Here is a 23,412-nt window from a genome sequence, read left to right as displayed (position 1 = left end):
TTTGCCGAAAGCCCAGAACACCCCACGGGGGCCAAAAGATTCATGTATTTTTGGTACTGTATATATAGATTATCGACTATTATTGGTGTGATTGAGATATTAATGATATATTACACTAGCGCAAACCCCGCGGGTTTGGGCCTGGACGCCTAACAGATGTTAGACTAGGTCCAAGCCTGCAACGAAAGTACCTGTCGGACAACGGAGAAACGTACACACTAGTATCTAGGAAAGCCAATAGATTCATAGATAATATATGTCTGAATTGTCTATCTAGGGTGTAGACCTAGCTTTAAGATATCTTCAGCTAGATGGCGTTGAGGGCGAGGATAGGCCTGGCCGTAAATCGGCAGTAATGGGGGAGGCTGGTGAAGCTGAATTATCCCAGTAGCGGTGCTTTTATCATCTCCACCCTCGACAGTACCCCTTGCGGAATTCAGGGGCCGTCTTTATCGAGCAAAGACTGCGTGGTGGGCCAGTTGCGTGTATGCAGTGAGATTAGCGGAAGGATCCCGATGCAGATGGCTCTCCCACCGTCCCACCTGGGTCGACAGTTCATCTGCGACGGCTCAGGTGATTGGCGATGAGGAGCATTGGCCAGGGATCCATTGGCCGGAATTCCACTTCACAATCGGTCACTGGATCAATAAATGGGTCAGAGGCCGTTGTGCAGGAGCTTAGCGCAACACTACCCTGTACTCTTAACTATTCTCAAATCGAGTGATCTATACCTACTACTATCTATAACCTCAGAGAAAGCAAATTGCCCCTAGCAAGTCCTAGTCATCTCCATTTTGAAGGCTCTCATAAGAAGGCCGCATAGTCGATATTTTAATCTACTAGTCTCGGCCCATAGTGGGGGTAGGTAATAAGCAGAACATAGCAGCCGAGGTCTCTCGTATTACTCCCCCAGAATTATACTAACTATTATTGCTTTCACGTGTGCGACTTATTGCCCGGCGGCTCCATATCCCAAATCGGGGAAGTCCTCAGATATTCTCGATCTAGCACGATCGCTTCTGGTGAGAAATTTCACATGCAATGGTATAGACCACATGTGAGAAAATTTGGGGAACCAAGGTCCATGTCCCTCATGGGACGGGACGGGACGGTCCGATGTCTACCGGTGAATCGGCCCGACTCGCACTGCTAGTACGCCTTTTGTACGGTGACAACTACTATGCGCGCATATGGCTGAGGCAGGCAGCCTCTACCTCCTACGTCTGGCATGTATCACTACTTGTACCTCTTAATTCTTTAATAACGCCAGATGTGGATGATGCGGTTGACTTAGCTCCTGTCGGTTCGGACTCTTCCTAAAATGGAAAACGGCGTCAGCCATTTCCGGACATTTAGATCACGAAAGTCAGTTTATATGGTTTTTTATACAGTATTAGAGCGCACGTACACTAGTACCAACCCGTACCCTCCTGTACAGGTAGCGACGCGAGTAGAGCTGCTCATCACCCGTCACTTCTTCATATTGGACTAGAAGCTCGTGCGTCACGCCCTACTCGGCGCCCAACTCCATCCTTTCAATTGTAGCAACGTAATCAGTGTTGCTTTGTGCGCCATCATCATGAAATCGGAGACCAAGTCCGTCAGCGACTTTCACACGCGAGATGCCGCTGAAAAGAGGCCAGTCACTGGTCCCTCGCCCAACGAGTCCATCGCCCTCGCTTATGATTACCCCGATACACCAGAGCAAGACACTGGCGGTGCTGCGGTCAAGGGAATGAGCAATCTTCGATGGTTCAGCGTATGTGTTGGGCTGTACCTGACCGCGTTCCTGTATGGGCTGGACTCCACGGTTTCTGCTGATGTGCAAGGACCCATTCTGGCTTCTCTTGGTGATCTTCACCTGCTACCATGGGTCGGTACTGGATTTCTGCTCGGCTCGGTGGCCACCGTCTCGCTGTTCGGCTCGCTTTACACCAAGATAGAGGTCAAATGGTTGTACCTCAGCAGCATTCTCACCTTTGAGGTCGGCAGTGCAATTTGTGGTGCAGCTCCAAACATGCAAGCCATGACTGTCGGTCGAGTCGTGGCAGGAATAGGTGGTTCAGGTGTCTATCTTGGGTGAGCACAGCCATGACACTACTGCAGAGGGTAGACGCTGACCATTGAGGAAGAGGCATAAGCTACATCTCCTTCTTTGTGACGGCAGCCAAACGGCCACTCTACACTGCCTTGATCAGCACGTACGTCTGCAATTGACTAGTCTTGAAGATCGAATTGAAATTGACAACTGTGATTAGGTTCTGGGGTCTAGGCGCCGTCCTCGGACCTGTCATCGGTGGCGCATTTGCACAGAGTAAAGCAACTTGGCGTTGGTGAGTGCGGCACCAAAATAAGCTTCGAGTTTCATCCATTAATCCTGACAAGGGCCTTTTATATCAACCTCGTCCTCGGAGGAGTTACTGCCCCAATCTACATCTTCTGGCTTCCGCGCCATGGCGCACATCGACACGAAAAAATCCTTCCCCGGATCAAGAATCTAGACTGGCTTGGCGCATTACTCAACGCCGCAACGTACGCTCTTTTCATTATTTCGTGCACATACAGCGGCACTACGTGGCCGTGGAACTCGGGTTCAGTCATCGCCCTTTGGGTCATGACTGGGGTCACCACCATTCTTTATGCGCTTCAACAATGGACCGCATTCTTGACGACCAAAGAAGATCGACTCTATCCAGTCTGGTGCCTCAAAAGTCGGTCATTGGTTCTATTGTACATTGGTACTGCCGGCAGCGCCGCCGTCTTGAACTGTAACATCTACTACATTCCGCTCTTTTTCGAATTCACAAAGGGAGATGGCGCTATCTCGGTCGCGGCTCGGCTGCTACCCTTCATACTCCTCATGATATTTAGTGCCCTTCTATGTGGAGCTCTTTTCCCAAGACTCAATGTTTATGCCCCTTGGTACCTCATCTCCGGCATAATAGCCTTGGTCGGGAGTGTGCTCTTGTTCCTCATCTCTACTGCCACACCTTTGAAGAACATCTATGGGTTTGAGGTCTTGGTTGGCGCTGGCTGTGGTTTGACTTTCCAAGCTGCTTACTCGATCGCTCTTAGCAAATCTCCGGCTGATAAGGCAACATCAGTCATCAGCTTCATCAACGTGGCACAACTAGGTGGAGGAGCCTTGTCACTGGCGATAGCAGGGTCAGTTTTTCAGAATGTTGGCTTCAACACCTTGCAAAGGGCCCTCAGTGGCAGAGGGTACTCCACTGGTGAGATTCGTGAAGCCCTTGCCGGTGGATACTCGGCCATCCTAACCGACGGCACTCCCGAGGTGCGTGCCATCGCGTCGGATGCTATTGGAAGCACCATTGCCAAGGTATTTGGCATATCAGTCGCAGGAGCTGCGACGGTGCTGCTGGCAGGACTTTTGATGCGGTGGGAGAGGGTGAAAATGACCTAAACGCATACGGGGACAACGGGACCAAAAAGGCTTGTTACATCAGAAACGCCATCGTGCGTGAAATGAAAAGCACCCGCGTAGGTTCTATTAAGGCTTTAAAACTGCTCCGACTACGAGGTCGTGCCGTTATGTGTCTTGCTACTCGAAATACTTGGATTTCGGCATTAATCCGAAATTAATGCAGTAGAAATTACATTGCAAAGTAAAGGTTTTAATGGACTGCCATATGATCTTTTTGTGAAGGCCATCTGTGCCTGTGAGTTCATCTTTCTTCCTGCTTGTCCTTGGTGGTGTCTAAAGTAAGCATGACACAATGCGCCTATATCTAGCTATCTACGCTTTTGATTTGTTCGTTGCCTCTGACTTATGATTCGTAATGTCTAGAATGAATGACCCAATCCGCTCAAATCTAGCAATCGTGCTAGACAGAATGTGACTACAGCAAAGCGAATGGCAAAATGTCTACTTTTCTCTTTCTTCAACCAGTAAGACAAGAGCGTTAAAGCGTACATAAAACCCGTTTCCCTCAAAAGAAAGACATTTCTCTATTAAAATAACATTCGAAATCAGATTTACTTCCACACTCTTAGACTTTAATTCCCTCTCCCTGCACAGCTAGCGCACCGCTTTTGCTATATTTATAGCATTTATAGCACTGCCTGAACTCAGCCATGGGCACGTGCAGTTCAGGGGCATGACAAGCCGGGAGAATGGATACCCCGGTGGGGGCGGTGCGCGAGATGACATCATCAGTGTTATCTCTAGATATAAGTATTGACTTTCATTTCGTCTTCCAAGATTCTCCAGGATTTACAAGTACCTGGGCGGCCTGGTTTATGATTCGGAAATCATGAGTCATGAAACAACGTTTGGGGACTCGAACCAGGGGTTTCAGTTAGGAGTTAATTATGAACAAGTTACTAATGAATTTCATTCGAATGTTGGTGAGTCGATCCATGGATATGAACCAGAAATACTTTATGTAGATATCTCAAACATTTTCACAAATCATCAATATAAATTTCATCGATCATATCATGTGTTTTCCCAGTGATTCGGTACTCGGGTTTAGCAGCCTGTTTGTGAAGCGTTTGGTGTTGGTTATGAATATGCCGATGACTGTCTATATCTTCAGGGTAGTTCTTTTCTTGAATAGCCGCTCGGTGATTATGTTTGCGCCTTATTTCATGATTATCGTGATGACATGCTCGACCCTCTGGCATTATCAACTCATCAGAATCTGGGTTCCTCGTGAAGGAAGCGGTATATTTATAAGACCTATCGATGGGGAGCAAAAGTTAGTCACATATCTCGCATGGCCCCCGGACGGAAATCTACTTGCATCTGGATCTTGGGGCGCCACAGTAAAGATCTGGAATGCAAATACCGGAAGATGTGTCTTGACACTTGAAGGAAATCTGTCCTGGGCCAGGTGCGTGGCCTGGTCGCCCAAGGGGGTCTTGCTAGCATCTGGATCGCTCGATGGAAACTGCCAGGATATGGGACCCAGTATCCGGACAGTGTACAAAGATAATTGAAGTGGGAAAACTTGTTCTCAAGTATCCCGGTCTTTTGATGGAAACCTACTAGCAACTGTGTCAATGACAACTGAGGAAGGCATCAAAAACAAGATCAGAGTTTGGACCAAGAACGCCATGGAATGCATTTTCATGCTTGACTGTCCAGATAAAGATGAAGTATTCTTTGATTATGAGAATCCAACCCTCTTGCACACGAGCGCGGGCACATTTGATATACGGTCGAGTGACTGGGTGAAGCACTCGTCACAATCTTCAAATCGCCCCCTGTTCGAAGAGGGTTATTATGCACTAAATGAGGATTTGTCTTGGGTGACATATCAAGGAAAAAAGTTGATTTTCCTGCCTATGGAATATCGATCGTGCAAATGGTCTTCGAATGATACAACAGTTGCGGTAGGCTGTCCCTTTGGTGAAGAATTGATTATGTGTTTTTCAAAACATGACTGGCCCAGCACTATGAGTTCGGATAAATGCCACCGTTCTTAACAACCATTTCAAAATCCAAGATCCTTCTTCAACATTACCCTCAGAGACTTGAACTAGCTTAGCTTTGGAACTTTGCAGGGGGGAAGAAATAGCTCAACGCAAAACCCCATGAATCTACGCTGCTTACACACTCGGATACATCCTTGGCGGTCTCTCGCGAGCTCAAAACTGGTGTTGTTGTCAATTAGCCGACGGCGGAAGTCTTCTTCACAGAAAAGTCAGATGGAGAGGCCGCCAGCATCAACCCCGAAAGCTATCTAATGAAGATGAAGATGGCGACCTCACCACCTTCCCGGTGACTCCACGGCTAGACGCCTCTGTCTCTTCCACTGGAACTCGCTCTAATTTTCGAATCCCTTCATATTCACGCCTTGATCTTGTAAAGTTATACCCCCGTACTCAAGGCCTCAGGTGCTGAATCAGCATACCAACCCATTTTAAGTTGCACAAGATGTTCTATTTGCCCTGAAACGAGGAACGAAGTGACTGATTTACTGCCCCGCGCGAGCTGCCTGCGAAACTTTGCTCCCACTACCAAACTTGTCGCAGATCTCGACGCTGGTTCGTCCACTTTCTTGCCAAGAATTGTTCTCATTGGTTTTCTCATCTGCCTTCTTTTCTGTGCATTTTCTCCCGTATCTTGTCACTTTTGTCAGGGGATCCTGGTTCTCTTGTACTTAGAGAGCTTCCGAAGTCCGGGTTTGCTAATATGATTCACTGCTTTCTTGTTGCCTGACCCATGTTCGCCACGGTTCAGATAGAGCAATTCGCACAAACAAGATGCCAAAATATCTTTATATTTCCTGCGCTTCATACGCGAACCAATTCTACTGGTCCAATCAATCTGCGACTCCGTGCAAATGACTTGCTCCAGCAGTCGGACCAAGGCATCAAGATTCCCTTCCCAGGAGCCTTTCCGTACACCCTAAATATGCCTGTCATCATACTGACAAACATTTGTACCCTGCTGGGCCTGGTCAATGGTGCCGCGGAAAATGCTGTAGGTATCGTGGTAGACCAGACTGGTCCGTTTGTTTTCCATAGATTGTCATGAACGTTGCCTGACACCTCTCCATTAGCCTTTTTCTTCCAAATCGAGGACCTCTATATCATGTGCACCAAGCCACCCGCCTGCGTATTTTTTGTACCGGACAGACCAAAAGCCACTGGATTTTAACACCTTGTACCTTTAGTCCTGCCAGTCTTTCCATCAGAGCGATCTATAACCTTGAAAGGCTATTTCATCCATAGAAAGTAAGTTCTCATGTGCCCTGCTTTCAGCCTCACCGACTACAAAGAGCAAGGCTCAACACATGTGGCTGCGATCCTCGACCACAAAGATAACCCCACGATCCGGGGACAGGATCGTCACCGGAACGTTCATCCGAAGGCCTTCATCTCCTGCAAGAACTCGACATACAAGACCTCCGATTCGGCCCTGATCCACAATAGGACCTCGAAAAAGAGACGATTGCTGCATGGCGTGAAACTTCAAACAAATATAGCCGGGCTCCACCATGACAGAATAATTCCTGCAACAAATCAACGTAAAGGCACTTATTTGAGAACTTCAACTCACTTGCCAGACGAACACTCATATTTAGATCCTAAGAGTCTGTATCTCTTTTTAACCAAGTCAATCTAACTTGACGGGTATATTTCAGCGTCCAGGCTCAACCAATCGCCCCTTGCGCCACAAGGTGCTACGCGACTTGGCATGTATATAATTGACTCATCCTATTGCCTGTACGTATTTGCCGCTCCTTATCAGGACCAAGTCTAAGAGTGTAGATGTAAACCTGATTTCGAATACTACTGTAGAAATACAGGACAAGCAACCGTCTAATTTCCCATTTCAAATCAACAAAGGCCTTTTCTTTCTTTTTTTCTTACTCTTCGCTTGCAGCAACTTTGACCAATTGGCTCTTGGCTGCAATCTTGGCTGCTACATCGGCCAGCGGCATAGCACTCAAGATATCAAAGACAGAAATATCGCTCTTCATATTCTTCTGGGCACGATTGCGAATTTCAACAGCTTGTAGCGAATCGACTATAATAAAACATCAGCAAAAGTTCTATCTGGTTCTTTATGCAAGACTTTGATACGTACCACCATAGTCATACAGGGGCTTTTGAGCATCAATCTCTTCCAAAGAGACACCCATGGCCGCAGCGACAAGGTCCTTGATGTTTCCTTCCACAGCTGCGGCGGCCTCAGCCATGGTAGTCGCACTGGTCAAGAGGGTGCCCAAGTCTTGCTTCGCCTTGCCGTCGCCGGCCTGGCTGCCGTCTTTTACGACACGGAGCTCAAACTTCTTGTCTCTCGAAAAGCCTCCGGTGTTCTCGTCTTGCTCGATGCGATCACCCAGACCGAGAACTATCTGGGCGGGCGTGCTCTGTCCATTAGTGGTCGAGCCTCGCATGATGGCGCGGATCACGACGCCGAGCTCGTCAAGGTTCGTCTGAAGGCCTCGCCAGCCGTGCTGGTATCTACCCAGGTAGCTGGCGAGGTCGCCAAACTCGCCAGCTGTGGTAAAGTGCGACGAGTCAGAGACCAAGCCGACGTCAATGCTGGTAGCGTTGATGCCGAGGTGGTTGCGAGCGTGATGTGCCAGCGCGTCCTCAAAGGTATTTCCAGAAGCGTAGTTTGCCTGTGCCGTGTTGCCGATAACACCGGTAATGGACGATAGTAGAATGAAGAAGGGTTTATCACCGGGCCAGATGTTGGCAAGCAGGTTGCGTGAGCCCTTGGTCTTGGGCTCAATCGCATGGCGCCATTGATCAAAGGACATGTTGTCAAAGATGCCGTCTTCAAGAACCATGGCAAGTTGGATCACGCCGGCAATCCTGCTGCCACGGGCTTTGATCAGGTCGAAGACTTTGGCAACGCTGACAGCATCGTTAACATTGCACTTGAATGCCTCGGCTCGCACAGAGCGGTCGGCGAGCTTCTGCAGATCCTGATGATTCTTTACGCCCGCCGACCGAGACAGGAAAGCCAGATTCTTGGCACCGCATTCGACCATCCAGTTGGCAATGTCTAGGCCAAGAGCGCCCAAACCACCGGCCAGCACGTAGGTTGCTTCACTGTCGAGCTTCAATTCCTCGGCTGGGGGTGCACACATGAGCACTGGGCTGGTATCGTCCAAAGACACGACAATTTGCTCGGTGCGGATGCCATTCACCGAAACAGAGAGATTAGTCGCCGGCACCACTGTCAACAGGGAAGGTCCCTGCAGGATGTACTGCTTGAAGGCTTGCTGGAAGAGCTTGCTGACAATGGCGGGTCTGCAATGGATTACCGCGGCTATGTCGATGCAAGCAAGAGTTACGTTGGTCTTAGAGGCCGGAAGAAGAGCTCGGGAGCTCTCACCGTTAATGTCGACAAAGTGGCCAAAGTCGCTCAGAATCGACATGGCTCTAGCGACATGTGCACCGGCCTGCTGGTTGACAACGACATCAACACCGCGGTTCTGAGTAACACTCTGTATGAGTGGCACGAAATTGCTCAAAGCGGCGTCGAAGATGCGGTCTTTAGGGATGCCATATCGGCCAGCAATGATATCGCGCGCTCCTTTGTTGTGAACAAGAGCAAAGATGTCGGCCCCAATTGCTTTGGCAACCTGTACCAGGGCTTGTCCGACGGCGCTTGTAGCGTCATCAAGTAGCAATGCCTGACCGTGACTGAGATGAGCGATCTCTATAAGCGCATACTGCGCAGTAATCAGTGGCTCGACAAGCGCAACAGCCTCTTGCGGTGCAAGCCAGTCGGGCAGCGGTGTAACTAGGTTCTGCCTTTGGCGGACATGAGTCTTTGCAGCAGCGTCGGAGAAAACAATGGCGCGCTGACCAAGCTGCAAAGTCTTTACCAAGTCGCCTTGACGAGTAACGATGCCAACAGCGTGGCGGACAGAGTTCAAAGTCTGGCCCGTTCCGACTCCAGCATACTCGGTCTTGATTTCGATTTGGTCTGCTTCAAGTGGTAATTCGGCCTGCTCATCCGCGATCCAGATGCAACCTTGGGTGTTTGCCGACTCGATTGCCTTCAGTGGCTTTCCAGTGGTGCCCAGAGCCGAAACGATTGGCTTCGCGGTGTTGCTCGCCAGCTGCAGTTCGTAGTCGAAGCCAACATCTTCAGTGACACGAGGAATGTAAATCAAGCCGTTGCCTTCGGCATATTCCAGTTCCGCGTCCTCGGACAGAGATGTTCGCCAAACGTTAAGAACCAGATCTGCGTATTGGAAATTGGAAATATCAGCTACTGCGGATATATCCATAGACGGTAAGATGGCGATTGGGTATTCGTTGCGCATCACGCGGAACAGACCCTGAGTTGTCGCGAATTCCACGCCGTTCGACCAACTCTCAAGTACACTGCCGTGAGTAATCCAGAAAAGGTGTCCAACCGTGGAGACGAGTGTCTTGAATGTGTTGAATTGGTCTTCGCCCCAGGCATACACCAGTGGGCTGTCAATCTCGAGGAGAGAAATAACATACTTGCCAGCGAGTGAAGCCACGCCGCTTGGACTTAGGTTTGTCTGTGAGACTGTGACACCGGAGCTTTCAAGCTTGGTCTGAATTGCGGCAGCAAATGTACCGAGGGCGGTGGATGACAATTCAGGCAAGAGAAGCACCACAGAGTGGGGCAACTCAGCCGAGTGAGAACTGGTGCTTGAAGCGAACAGGACGTAGATCTCATCCTCTGCTAGGGTGGTAATGCATTTGCTACCTGGCACAAGAACTTTGACTTCACCTGGCTGACCCACGTGAGTGAGGCACGCCAAAGGAGCCAGCGTCGCAAGCGTGGCAGCGTGCTTGGCGATGTCAGGAACTCCCAAGCCTATAAAGACATCATTATCTTCTGGAGCCAGCGTCTCCAGAAGCCGGCTCTCCGGCAGCCACTTATAGGTGATGGTCGTATTCTCAGTACATTCGCCAAGGGTGTCTCTCATCAACTGCGATGTCGACTCAGATGTGGCGAGGGCAATGATGTTCTTGGGGCCATATGTTTGGATCTTGAGGCGGCGGAGAACATCGATACTAGCTTCGGTTTCATCGAACAAGACAACTAGGGCGGTGGTATTTGACGTCTTTAGGAACACTGGGTCAAGCCAGCTGGTGACCACCGCGGCCGCCTTACCGGAGGAAACGAGCTTCGTAAGATACTCGTTGCTGGTCAAGAAAGAGAGATCAGGAATCCAGGTGATGCCGGCGCACTTCTTGACGGGACGACCAGAAGATGCGGCACTAGAATTCTCCAAGTCGCCTCCAGAAGTAACCTGACGAAGAGCAAAGTTTTTGACAGTAAGTTTTGGCTTTGCCCACTCCTGGTCAGAGACAACCAGCTCGGTGGTGATCTCATGGCCGTCCTGGGACAGCAGGCGACCATAACCGGAGTAGAGAGCCCCAGCCTCCTTTGGCTGATCATGGGCAATGTAAATCTCATCGATGCTATATGGTACCGCGGCTTGCTTCACTGGCTGGCCGGCATCGAGGGACGCAATTACTAGGTGGAAGATAGAGTCCATGGTAGCCGGGTGAATGACATGGGGAGACTCGTAATTCTTAGGCATCGTTGACTTCGTGTCTGGAACAGTCACAGATCCGTACGAGGCTTTCTTAGATGGTACTACCGTGAGGGACTGGACATTGCGGAATGATGGACCATACTGCATGCCAATGGTGTTCAGATTCTTGTAGAACTCATCCACGTTGACATGTGCGGCGTTGGCTTCGGATAGCAGGGTCTTGCGCAAGCCCAATTGCTTCTGCCACAAGGCATCCACGCTGTCTTCTTCAACCTCGCTCGCTTCCTTCTCATACACAACAGCAACGGTGCCAGCGCAGTGCTTCGCCCATGGAGAGCCCTTGGTCATCGAATAGACAGTGAAGATCCATGACTCGGGTTTCGTGCTGTGGGGGTAGAAACTGATGCGCGTCTCCACAGGCGCTTCCTCGTCCATGGGGATGACCAGTCCACGCTCAAACATGACATCGGTCATGCGGAAACCCTCAATCACCTTGGATGAGTCGGCGGTGCGCATTGCGCCTTCCAAGGCCATGACAAGCATTCCTGCGCCTGGGTATAACACGGTTCCTGTGATTACGTGGTCTTCAATCCATGGGTTCTCAGAGATGCGCAGGTAGTTTCTCCATCGCGGCTCATGACTATTATAAGAATCTTCCGCCATGCCCAGGTAGTCGTTGCGCGCGTGGGGAGGGAAGCGGTACGAGCGCGACGAGTAAGATTCGTGCCAGAAGCTCCTTGTGTGATTCCATGCATAACTGGGCAAGTTACAAAGCATATGAGGGGTGCTGCTCCCTGTTGAGGCCTGCTGGTTGACTGCAGCCATGTCGACCTTGTAGCCAGCAGCCCAGAGCACACCGGCAGCGTTCAGAGCTGACTCCGTTGCGTCTTTGCCACGAACAAGCATAGAGGCGTAAGGGGCGGACTTAGCAAACTTGCTATTGCTTGCGTCAATGATCTGTCGCACGGGTCCCTGGAGAGCTGCGTGAGGGCCGACCTCAAGGAAGCCTCCCCACTGTACGGCCACGGGGCGGGTGCCGCCTGGGGTGACTTTCTTATGCTTCAGCAATGCCAAGAAACTCTGTGAGAACTTCACGGCGTTCTGCATATTGTTGACCCAGTACTGGGCGCTCAACTCCTTGGCAGAAGAAACGATAGACCCGGTAAGTGATGAGTACATGACAGGGCTATTTTCTGTCTCATTTGCCTCCTTGGGTGTTATTTCACCAATCATCTCAAGATAGTTCCGCGAGACCTCACGCATGTGAGGGGGAGTGATACGCCGTGGCCACCTTGAGCTTGCGGGCAAATTTACCGTCGCCAGAAATCAGGGTGTCCAGCTGATCAATGGCGTCGACATCGCCGGAGAGAGTCACACTGGATGGACTGTTTATGCAGGCAACGACTGCAGACCCGGCTGGAACCTTCTCAAGGTACGCCTGGGCATCATCCTCAGAAATCCCAGCAGCCATCATTGCACCTTGCTTGGAGACAGCGGCGGAGCTGATACCTCGGACAAAGGCAAGCTTTATGGCATCGTGGTGTGTTAGAAGCGATGCTGCATATGCGGCGGCAATTTCGCCGCTCGAGTGTCCGATTGTGGCTCTGGGTAAAACCTTCCAGAAGCGAAGAAGGTCAACCAGCGCGACCTGAACCACCGCACAGAGGGGCTGGCTGTATTCTGGGCGGTTGACGTTTGGGTTGGGTGTCTTGGTCAGCTCTTCCATTGCATTCCACTTGCAGCCGAAGGCCTGGAGGTAAGACTGCGAAACATGAACACTTGCGCGGAAGATGGGGTTCGCGAAAAGCTCGTGACCCATTGCCGGCCACTGAGCACCCTGACCGGTGAATACCATGACGAGGTTGTTGCCATGACGTTGTGATCGAGTTGCTGGTAGCAGACCCTTCGAGAGCCTTTCTGTGAGCTCAGACAGCGAGTTTGCAATTGCAAAAGTTCTATGCTCTAGATGTGTGCGGCGCTGCGTGAGTGTGAATGCGAGATTCTCCAAAAAGGATGGGTCATGGGTATCCTCCGAATTTTGTTGCAGCCATGTGTTTAAGGCCTCGGACACACGCTTGGCTCCAGACTGGTCTTTGCCAGTGAAGAGGAAAAGTTTGTTGGATGGGTCGTGGACGAGGCCGTTTACTGATGTGTCCTCAACGCCGGAATCAGAACCAGAATCACTTATGACAGTGTTGTGCTTGCCAGCCAGTCCCCGTTCTTGGAGATAGTGGTAAGTATCGTCCAGAATAACGTGAGCGTTGGCACCACCGAACCCGAATGAGTTGACACTGATTCGACGAAGTCCTGGCGTCGGCCATCTGGCGACATCTTCTGGAAGAGTAAGATGCCAGTCGCTCAACTTCAGTTTCGGGTTCACCCGATCTACGCCATATGTGGGGACCAGCATTCCTTTTTCAAGTAGCAGGATGGACTTGAAAACGCCGGCAAGGCCAGCACATCCTTCTGTGTGGCCCACGGTAGGTTTGATACTTCCAATGTGGAGAGGAGGCTTTCCAGCTGCGCGCCTTGCTGCACCAAGCGTAGAAGCAATGGCGGTAAGCTCAAGAGGGTCACCGACCGGCGTCCCTGTGCCGTGGCATTCAAAGTACCCTGTTTCTGACAGATCCAGACCTGCATCCTCGTAGGTCCGATTGATCAGTTCGGCTTGTGCTGTGGAACTTGGTTGGGTAACACTGGGTGTTTTGCCATCGGCATTAACACTAGAGCCACGGATCACGGCGCGGATGGTGTCGCCGTCTCGAATAGCATCCGACAGACGTTTGACGACCATGGCGCCAATGCCGTCACCACGGCCATAGCCGTTGGCACGGTCATCAAATGTGTGTGAAATACCCTCAGGGCTGAGCATGTGCATTGCAGTCAGCTGGTGTGAGGTATTTGGGTTAATTATGAGGTTGACTCCGGTGACGAGAGACTACGGAAATAAGGTAAGCTATCAATTCCGCGCGCAAACTTGTGGCCTGTCACAACCTACCATGTTTGTTTCTTTCAGCCTAAGTGACTGACATGCAAGGTGAAGAGCGTAAAGTGAAGAGCTGCAAGCGGTGTCAAGCGTCAAACTGGGACCCTTGAGACCGAAGAACCAGGACACACGATTAGCGGTCATGGCTTCGCTTAGACCTGTTGCTGCCGGATGCCCGATGTCGTAGATGTCGTGTAAGGAGATCATTTCGTAGTCGTTCGTCATGCAACCGACGTAGCAACCTGTACGGCTGTTCATCAAATCCTCAACGGGGATGCCAGCTACAGGCTCGTAATCAGCACCACATTCTCGTTGACGGACTTGGGGGGGGCACATCACCTACCATTCTCAAAGCTTTCGTAACATACTTCGAGCAACATTCTCTTCATCGGGTCCATGGAAGCAGCCTCTTTGGCTGTTACTGAGAAGAAGGGAGCGTCAAAGTGGCTGATATTTTGCTTGAGGAAGTACCCATGCTGTGGACTGATTCCGCCTTTTCGGTCTGGATCAGGATGATGCCACATATTGCTGTCCCATCTATCGCTGGGGACGGGACCGTGGCCGGCCTTGACCTTGCTTATCATGTTCCATAGTGATCCCAGGGAGGACGCTTCGCCAGCAAAGCGGCATGCGGCACCAACAATAGCGATGGGCTCCTGCTTATCTGAATATGAAAAGTCCATGGCGCAGGGTTGATGAATGTGACTGGTTGTAGACTTAGCACCAAAAGAACTACAAGAAGATCAATGTCAAGAAGGAGAGGAAGAATAACAGTAGTGAAGAAGAGTATGGAAGCTGATGATAGACGATCTTATTAGGATTTTTGTAGAGATTGAGTTGGATTTCACTGTGGATATCCTGCATCCTTGTCCGGCCACATGTCTTCACAAGATTCCGCCTTTCCTAACACAACGGCTCCGCCACCCTCAACATGCTTATGCCTCGATTTGGTTGTCACATACATTGAGACTCTTCAAGCCCCTTTAGGGTCGTGCGCGCGAGGGATGACGCCCAAGGCTCCCGGCTCTCCGTACCTGCTACAGTCAGCGCCACAAAATGTGGGCCCAAGTACTTCTATATATCTCCTTTATCTCTGTTTTCAAGAACTACAACATCATTGAGTAAAAATCTAAGAAAATAATACACTATCTATTGGTTTTAATTGTAAAGAAGTTCATATATAAAGTATCGGATTACGCAATATTCTAATTAGATTGATTGTTTATCATATAGAATTCATATATAAATAAGATATCAAAAGACACGGATGCTCTCAAGATATAATAGGCTGACCTATGTGGTTTTAATTGGCTCTCTATGGTATAGCGTGGTTGCTGGCTTACGCAAAGCCGAGTGTCCGGGACGATGTCCCTTGATTTGTTTGAGGGCGTCAAAAATGGAAGGACGGCGAGTTGTCGGATTTGGCAAGCGGTATTAGTCAATGTCGCGCGAAGAAACCCGTGGACCCTGCCGCGGCCCGTTTCAAATTAGGCGTTTCTCCGCTAGTTAAAGACCCACCAGGGAAAGAGGATCGCACAAGCGCATGTTGAGGCCATGATCAGAACAACGGCATTGTAAGTCTTTCGTCTCAAATTGCTATGTTACCAATTATTAATTCTTGTATTTACCAGCATAAAGCTGTACTCGATACTTTGCACGCAATAATGAGGATTCTCTGTCTCCATGGTGTTGGCAGCTCCGGTGCCATTCTTGAAAAGCAGATGTCTAACTTGCGGCGCGAACTGGATCCCAGCTTCGAGCTTGTCTTTGTAGACGGGCCATTCGAGTGTGAAAGAGGGCCTGGTACGTAGGCCATGTGACGGACAGGCCTTGATGTGGTCGTTAATACTTTGAAATACAGGCGTGTCGGAATACCAGACCGGTCCATACTTTTCTCACACCCAAGGCTATTCTCCTGCCGACATTGCAAAAGCTATCAGTTACCTTGAAGAGATCCTTGAAGACGAGGGGCCCTTTGATGGCATCTTTGGTTTTAGTCAGGGCTCAGCTTTGATGCTGTCATATTTCTATCAGCAGCAGGCAGCCGAAAACCCAGTCGCAGTCAATTTTGCATGTCTTTTCTCGACTGCCATGCCATGCAGCTCTGATGTGAGTTTGGGGCATGCCGTCATATCAAAGTTACGAGCTAGGGAACACGACATTACGGATCGAGCAGGGGCCAACGGGAGAGATCTGACGAGCGAAGAGCAAGAGTTTGTGGAGATACTACAGCGGACAGTTGTTGACGCCGCTATCCAAGATCCGCTGTTCCCATGGACTGACATGGATGTATATCGTCGCGGAGAACTTGACGATATTCCTCGGGTGATGTATTCATCAGCGCTGGCACGAAAGATTCAAATTCCAACTGTCCATGTATGGGGTCAAAATGACTTCGAGTATATGATCCAAATGGCCAAGTTATCCCGCAGTCTATGCGACCAGTCCATATCCAAAACAGTCTTACATAGTGGGTTACACGACATGCCGAAGAAACAGACTGAGATCAAAGCTGTGCTTCGAGGAATTGACTGGGCTATAGCCCAGGCATAGAGTTAATCAGATTCATAGCATACATATAGAGAGCTAGAGAGATGACAACTCAAAATTCCCTTTCTAACAGTCAAGGTTCCATTATGACCATGATCATGTATGCAATAGATAATTATAATAAAGAAAACAAGAGAACCATGTCTAAGTCAAACTGACACTGCTTCAGCTGGCTGAAAAGGGTAAGCCTTACAAGGTTTACGCCTAGTTTGTACAATATTGGGAGGCACTCCCAATTTGGCAAATCACCGTTACGGACTCCGAGAGGACGTCGGGTCCACCCCGCGAACATTTACAACCCAAACCTAAAGGTCGTCTTCCCAAATTGAAACCCCCACTTCACTATGTGCTTCACATTTCCCGCAACAATATCCTAGTTTAAACCCCGAAGTACAACCATGAGAGCTGCGCGAGTTCGACCTACCTCCCCCGAGGGAACACCTTACGGTTTCCCTGGAAATGTAGCTCCGTCTTCAGCCATTGAAATCCACCAGGACGTCCCCAAACCGCAAATATCGAAGCCTGGCGAACTATTAATCCAGGTGAAAGCCTCTACCGTGTATAAGGACAATCTCGAGTGGAACGAGCTGTACCCCCCTAGCCATGCCACCTTGGGAAATGACTTTTCCGGCATAGTCGTGGCCGTGCACGACAGCGAGAAAACCTTCCGCGTCGCTGATCATGTGTACGGTATGACGCATGCAAATCGGGGAGGTACATGGGCAGAGTACACCATCGTCATGACGGAAGAAGCAGTCAAGAAGCCGGATAACCTGTCGTGGGAGGAGGCTGCTGCTATCCCCGGGAGTGCCATCACGGCTGATCAGGCCCTGTTCAGACATACTGGACTCGAGACCACAGCGCAAAACGGACCAAAGAGGGTCCTGATCACCGGAGCTGGTGGTGGCATTGGCACGTTTCTCGTGCAGTTTGCTGTACTGGCTGGACACCACGTCGTGGCAGCATCTAGCTCGAACGAGCGGAACGAGCCATTCCTGCACTCCATTGGCGCTCATGAAGTGGTGGAATACAAAGATTTCGGCACTTTGGACAAGGTCGACGTGATTATTGATTCTGTTGGGTTTCAGATTCTCGCAGACTGCTGGAGCGTTATCAAGCCAGACGGTACCCTCTTGTCCTTTGACGCGTGCAGCTGGGGTTATATACAAGACCACAAAGAAAAGGGCATCAGCAAAGGAAAGGAAGGAGTTCGGGCACTGTTCATGATTGCCGAGCCGTCGACAGAGAGTATGGCGCGCATCACGGAACATGTTGCCAAGGGACATATAAAAGGGCGTGTATCAAGAGTGGTATCATTCAACGACGTACGCGAAGCCTATGAATCTGCTCATTCTAGAGGTGTTGGGCACGGCAAGATTGTGGTGTTGATCTAAATACACTTTATCCTTGAATAAACTACATTTCCACGACATCAAGCTTATCAAAAAAAACAATTTGTCTTCTAGATGTGTTCTTTGCCATCTTTTGGCTTTGCGCCAACCCGAATTGAGGGGGCATCTAGATTTCCATCAATGTAACCACTATATGAACCGCGCACTATGATGCACCATCAATCTATTTACATGCATCATCTACCGAGAAGCACTCAGCATGACTCAAAAAATCCCTTCAATCAGTCATTTAGAGACGACAGCTTTAAGAAGTCTATACAGTTCTCACACTACTGAGATAGTATCATCCACAAAACCAGACAGCTACTGTTTAGTGACTTCCCAATCAGACTCCTCCGCTTTCGCCACGCCCATACGTTGGCTAAGCGTCACCCAAGCTCCGCAATATATCAACCGTCGGAAGGCCTTGGGGTCTGCTGTCCCGCCCCAAGCAACGTCCATATCCTCCTGAATCCTTTCCCAATTAACAAAGCCCAGTGCTTCCACAGCTTCTTGCGTCAGTAGCGCCTTGAACTTGCGATGCAATGCTCCGTCCTCGGCCCATCGAGTTGGCGCAAGGAAAGGGTGCTTCTTTCGCTTGAACAGCTCGTCCGTAACGTAAGGGCGCACCGCCTGGCGCAGGATCCATTTTTCAGTAAGTGATTGCAAAGCTACGCTAGACTTGGTCCAGATGGGGCCTAGTTCGCCATTATTACTTGTAGCGTCGGCTGAGTAGCGCAGTTTGACACTGGGCGGCAACCGGTTGACATACTCGGTGAGGTGATGGTCTAGGAATGGTGGGCGTGCTTCAACACTGTGTGCCATCTCCGTACGATCACCAAGGCATGATAGCAGAACGTTGGCCAACGAATTCTTGTTCCACATGTACATGGACGTGTGCAAAGGGTGCCATCGTGACCGCATCTTGGCTTGGACATCGCTAGGGTACGAATTCAGGACCGTTTTGCGGCAGTCAAAGTTATCTTGTCGAGTTTGTAGCCAGGTAGCGAAGAGAGTGGCCGCCGGATGCCACGCCAACAAATTATCACTCATGTCTGTTGCGCCCACTCCTGCAATGGATGCAGGAGCTGGTCTATCCTCATATGCCGTTGCACCACCTTTTTGCCAAATTTCTTTCATTTCCCGCTGCACGGACTTGAACATGTCATTTCGAAGGTCACTGTTTTGGGACAAGGAAGAGTCAGGCAAAGCTTCATCAGCTTCGCGAAGGAATTCGCCAAAAAAGTATGGATAGCCAGCAAAATGCTCGTCGGCGCCTTCACCAGTAAGAACGACCTTGACGCCATATTCATGGGGGAGAGTCGAGAGCCCAAACTTGGCCACAAAATTGAGGTCAAAGTGATGATGCTCGCAGTGGAATACGGCGTCTCCAAAGTCTTTAGCCAGGGTATCCTCCGTGACCGTCTTCTTGATGGTCTTTACTCCGAGCCATTCGGCTGTACGCTCGGCAATATCTTGTGTCTGTTAGTTTGCAGGATAATACTGGAAGAAATGCTCGTGCGCAGCTGTCGAGACTTACCTGATTCGTCGTACCCGGATATCTCGGGGAACGCCACACTAAAGCAGGTGACGCGAGTAGCCTCCTCGTTTCCAATCTTGACCTTTCCCTTGCGTGCAAGTTCAGTAACTATACCGGCAATGGCAGAAGAGTCGATTCCGCCAGACAGGTAGATGCCAACAGGTACATCAGCACGCAGGCGAAGACGAATAGACTCGACTAGCCTTTCACGGACGCCAGCTACCATTTCGTCCATGGTGCGAGTTTCGGGTTTATTCTGTGGAAAGGCAATTAGTTGTGGGCGCTCACTTTTTGAAGTTTCAATTGGCCACCAACCTTGTCTTCATATTCAGCGTCCCAATACTTGACCTGCTGCACACCATCTTGTTCTGTAATATCAAGATAGTGTCCAGGCAGAACCTTTCGAATGCCGCGGAACAGCGTTCGGTCATCAAACATCCAGCCAGCGTCGGCAATTGCACACACGTCCCAGCGTGGCTTCCAACCCATGTGCAAGAATGCCTTAGCCTCAGAAGCGACGAGTAGCTTCGACCCGAGGCGAGTATACACCAGCGGCTTGATACCATAACGGTCGCGTCCAGCAATTACGCGCTGAGTTCCTTGGCGGTTATCATAGAGGACAAATGCGAATTCACCTCGCAGATGCTTGAAGAATTCTGGGGCGCCGAAGATCTCGTAGAGTGCTAAAACAAGCTCGCTGTCGCTGTCGCTTTGGAAATTGTATTTGTGAACGGTTTCGCATTCGTGGCGAAGGCGATCGTAGTCGTAAATCTCGCCATTCACCACAGCATGAACTTGGCTGTCGCTGCTGTGGAGGGGTTGTCGCCCTGCAGAAGATAGATCGTTGATGGAGAGTCGGCAGTGGGCAAGTCCTACTTGCTCTTTGTCACTGATCCATACGTCCGAGTCGTCGGGACCACGATGGGCGATGATGTCGAGCGAAGCTTTGAGTTGCGTCGCAAGTCCCTTTGCTACACCGTTGACTTGGTGGTCTGACTTGATGACCCCGCTGTCATGCTCCTTGCAGCCATCATGGCCGTTGATGCTTGCTGGTGCAAGCGAAATACAGGCAGAAATTCCGCACATTGTTCGTTTTTTTCTCTTTAGATCGATTGTGATAATCGAAAAGAGAATTGCAGAAGAGATCCCGCGCAAGGTAGTGTAGCAGAGAAAGCGGGGGCATGGTATATAATGTGCCTGAGGTGTCTCACATGTTCTCCTATCTGCATTCTCTCTTACATGGATACACAGAGGCAGAACAACTATTCGGAATATGACTGCACTATTCGGTTTCTTTACTTCATGATACAGTTTCAAGTATAAAGCGATATCCACCTACAGAGCATGTCCACTACGCCTTCCTGATTCCTTGGGAGTGTGTATACGTGTGTTGCTGGCGCCCGGTCTGCATTGCCAGACAGCCATCGAGCCATTCCCATTTCAGTAGGTATTTTCCCTAAACCAGCTGGCTGTTTCGTGGCAGCGCGGTCAAGGGCCAACTAACTATACAGTTCCGTATTCAGGGCATGATTTGAAATCGGGCATAACTGACTGGGCAAAGAGCCGTTCTACTGATGCAGCTAAATCATTTAAGTCCGAGACCGGAGCCGCCTGACTGAGTCGGCGATGGACTGAATTGGTAACAAGCCCTGCGCCAACTTTGCACGTCTGGAATCGCTGTGTCGGGCCGAATGAAATCGGTGCCTCCGATATCATCATCCAAATCTGGCTATCATCCTGAAACGGGCCGCAGCCTTTTTTATCAACCCCTGTACCGATTGAGTTTCAACGCCGAAAATTGCCGCACGGGACGGTTTAAAAAAAAAAGAAATATTTTGAAATAGTGCATGCTGACAATCTGTCGCATCACTCCTGAACGCATACTGGTCTTCGCGAGGTAACTTGGGTATAACCGATGTTTTCGTATTTGATTAGAAGGTGAATAGAAATGATCTCTGGGTACTCTACGAAAGAACAATAAACATTGTGCTTGAGCGCTTTAAAATGGCTCTTATCCACAGAATCAGAATTGGAAATTAACTCAATGTACCCGCTTCGTTATCCCCGCGTAGAAGTTCAATGGCCGCACGACCAAGAACTCAGGATCATACATGACCGCCTCGGGCGACGAGTCGTCGAACTCGTATCGATAGGCCAGCTCTGCTAGAACTACCTTGACCTGTGTGAGCGCCAAATTGAACCCCACGCAGCCGCGGCCTCCCGCTGCAAATGGCGTGTAAGACCCTTGGCGGGCCATCTGCGCCGCGAGACCTTGTTGTGCCCAGCGGTCAGGGTCAAAGCGCAGAGGATTATCCCAGTGGGCTGGGTTCTTGTGTATACTTGGAAAACACGCAATGACAATGGAGTTTTTTGGTATCAAGTACCCTCCCGGCAGAATTGCGTCTTGTTTGGCGTTGCGTGCTGTCTGAAAGCTGGGGCTGTGGAGACGGAGAACTTCTTTGACGAAACAGTCCAGAAATTTCATGTCGTGGATTTCGTCATACGTCCAGCGTTTGTCGACATTTCCACGATGGCTGGCTATCTCCTCGAATAAACGTTCCTGATTTCCAGGGTATCGGACGAGGGAATATAAAGCCCAGGAAAGTAGAGATGAACTGGTGGTGAACCCGGCGCCACAGCTTACCACTACGTTGCCAAGTACTAGGTTATACGGCAGTCCTTTTCCATCTTTATCACGGGCGCGATATAGGAAATCAGCCACACATGTGGCGCCTTGAATTGCCTTGGGGTCAGATAAAGATAGAGGTGGGCCGTTCTTTTGGATGCTGACGTCCATGGCCTCTTCGGTGGTGTCAAGCACCTGCTGACGGACGTTTTTCAATTTGGTAGAGACTCCAAAGGGGATATATTTGAACCACTGTGGCTGCATGGATGATTTTTTCATCAGCGAGAGATACTGGCCAAATAGCCGGATAGGTACCGATGGGGGAGTCTTGGGCGACTCAAAGTGCTTCAGGTCTTGATTTAACATGACGCGCCAGACGATTTGTGATGCAAGCTTGAACATGTATTGATAGACATTTACCGCCAGATCGGCTTCGGCCAATTGGTCAAATGCCGGAAAGATGGACTGCGCGGCGTCTTGGATCAGCGGCATAAAGTGAGCCACAGCGCGTGGCGACATTGTTGGCGGTACAAATTTGTGGCTCGGCGCAAAAGCAGGGGATGCACTGTCGCACGTAAAGAGGCAGTCTTGATCGGCCATATAGTGAAGTGGGTGTGATGAGTCGGACGTTGACTTGGTGAAGAACCCGTCTTCGCGCAATAGATGACGGGCAATCGCGGGATCATTGGTGTGATAAATGGTGGTTCCCATATTGACAGTCTTGATCATCGGGCCATAGAGCGAGAACAACCGGTCGTAGTTTCCGAGCACGTCTGGATATAGCTCGTAGCGGTTGCCGACAAAGGGTACCAAGCGAGGCCCGGGGGCTCGCGAATAGATTCACGGCAGGTTGCTCGCAATTCAACATTGTCTTTGGTCTCCTGCACGTCTTTCAAAGTCGAAAGATGGCTTCCTTTATGATCGACGAGCCATAACGCTTTCTCGGGTTAGCTTAGAATCCAGTGAGCTTGCCTCGACATGGCAGCGAGAACGCACATTTTGTATCAACAAATCCAAAAACTTTCGCCAGCGTCGTCGTGAGTTGCTCTATGCTGGTGAAGGATGACATATCCAGACGGTGCGAGTGTACGTTGTTCTGACATCCGATATAGAATTCTTTGTACATTTTTGCGACAATATAATGGTGGTTACAATGCCGCGAGCACAGTAAGCCTGGAGTCACTTTGATGATAAGAACTAGATTTCAGCTAGATTGGTAGCCGAATTCCAGGTACACGTTACTAATATACTCAATCCACCTTGGCCAGATATTGAGCCTTGTTTGTGATTTGTAAAATATATTTTTTAGGCTGAAAATATACTGCTTGTAATAAATTTAT

The 23,412-nt window shown here is 49.9% G+C and overlaps 6 protein-coding genes across 6 annotated transcripts; 3 read left to right on the top strand and 3 right to left on the bottom strand.

The window, feature by feature from the left end:
* Nucleotides 1-1,579: 1,579 nt before the first annotated feature.
* Nucleotides 1,580-3,424, top strand: N7443_005728 (uncharacterized protein; the record flags this gene model as incomplete). The annotated part of the gene is made up of 4 exons (XM_056885784.1): nucleotides 1,580-2,079; nucleotides 2,133-2,201; nucleotides 2,259-2,333; nucleotides 2,386-3,424. The coding sequence occupies 4 exons, from the start codon at nucleotides 1,580-1,582 to the stop codon at nucleotides 3,422-3,424; spliced, it is 1,683 nt and encodes a 560-aa protein (XP_056741232.1).
* Nucleotides 3,425-7,340: 3,916 nt separating this feature from the next.
* Nucleotides 7,341-14,648, bottom strand: N7443_005727 (type I polyketide synthase; the record flags this gene model as incomplete). The annotated part of the gene is made up of 5 exons (XM_056885783.1): nucleotides 7,341-7,501; nucleotides 7,562-12,165; nucleotides 12,239-13,917; nucleotides 13,978-14,246; nucleotides 14,309-14,648. The coding sequence occupies 5 exons, from the start codon at nucleotides 14,646-14,648 to the stop codon at nucleotides 7,341-7,343; spliced, it is 7,053 nt and encodes a 2,350-aa protein (XP_056741231.1).
* A 981-nt stretch (nucleotides 14,649-15,629) lies between these two features.
* On the top strand, nucleotides 15,630-16,518 carry N7443_005726 (uncharacterized protein; the record flags this gene model as incomplete). Its single annotated transcript, XM_056885782.1, has 2 exons — nucleotides 15,630-15,768; nucleotides 15,827-16,518. 2 exons carry the CDS (start codon nucleotides 15,630-15,632, stop codon nucleotides 16,516-16,518), a joined length of 831 nt encoding a protein of 276 aa, XP_056741230.1.
* A 395-nt stretch (nucleotides 16,519-16,913) lies between these two features.
* On the top strand, nucleotides 16,914-17,909 carry N7443_005725 (NADP-dependent oxidoreductase; the record flags this gene model as incomplete). Its single annotated transcript, XM_056885781.1, has 1 exon — nucleotides 16,914-17,909. One exon carries the CDS (start codon nucleotides 16,914-16,916, stop codon nucleotides 17,907-17,909), a length of 996 nt encoding a protein of 331 aa, XP_056741229.1.
* Nucleotides 17,910-18,230: 321 nt separating this feature from the next.
* N7443_005724 (asparagine synthetase B family protein) lies at nucleotides 18,231-20,532 on the bottom strand (the record flags this gene model as incomplete). The annotated part of the gene is made up of 3 exons (XM_056885780.1): nucleotides 18,231-19,381; nucleotides 19,447-19,702; nucleotides 19,762-20,532. 3 exons carry the CDS (start codon nucleotides 20,530-20,532, stop codon nucleotides 18,231-18,233), a joined length of 2,178 nt encoding a protein of 725 aa, XP_056741228.1.
* A 955-nt stretch (nucleotides 20,533-21,487) lies between these two features.
* N7443_005723 (cytochrome P450) lies at nucleotides 21,488-23,198 on the bottom strand (the record flags this gene model as incomplete). The annotated part of the gene is made up of 3 exons (XM_056885779.1): nucleotides 21,488-22,845; nucleotides 22,917-23,009; nucleotides 23,069-23,198. The coding sequence occupies 3 exons, from the start codon at nucleotides 23,196-23,198 to the stop codon at nucleotides 21,488-21,490; spliced, it is 1,581 nt and encodes a 526-aa protein (XP_056741227.1).
* Nucleotides 23,199-23,412: the final 214 nt, after the last annotated feature.

Source organism: Penicillium atrosanguineum, assembly GCF_028827265.1.
Source record: "Penicillium atrosanguineum strain IBT 20685 chromosome Unknown utg000004l_segment0_segment0, whole genome shotgun sequence".
In the NCBI taxonomy this organism is placed as follows: Eukaryota; Fungi; Ascomycota; class Eurotiomycetes; order Eurotiales; family Aspergillaceae; genus Penicillium; species Penicillium atrosanguineum.
Note: the sequence above shows the minus strand (reverse complement) of the source record. Positions and strands in the feature narration are given on the sequence as shown.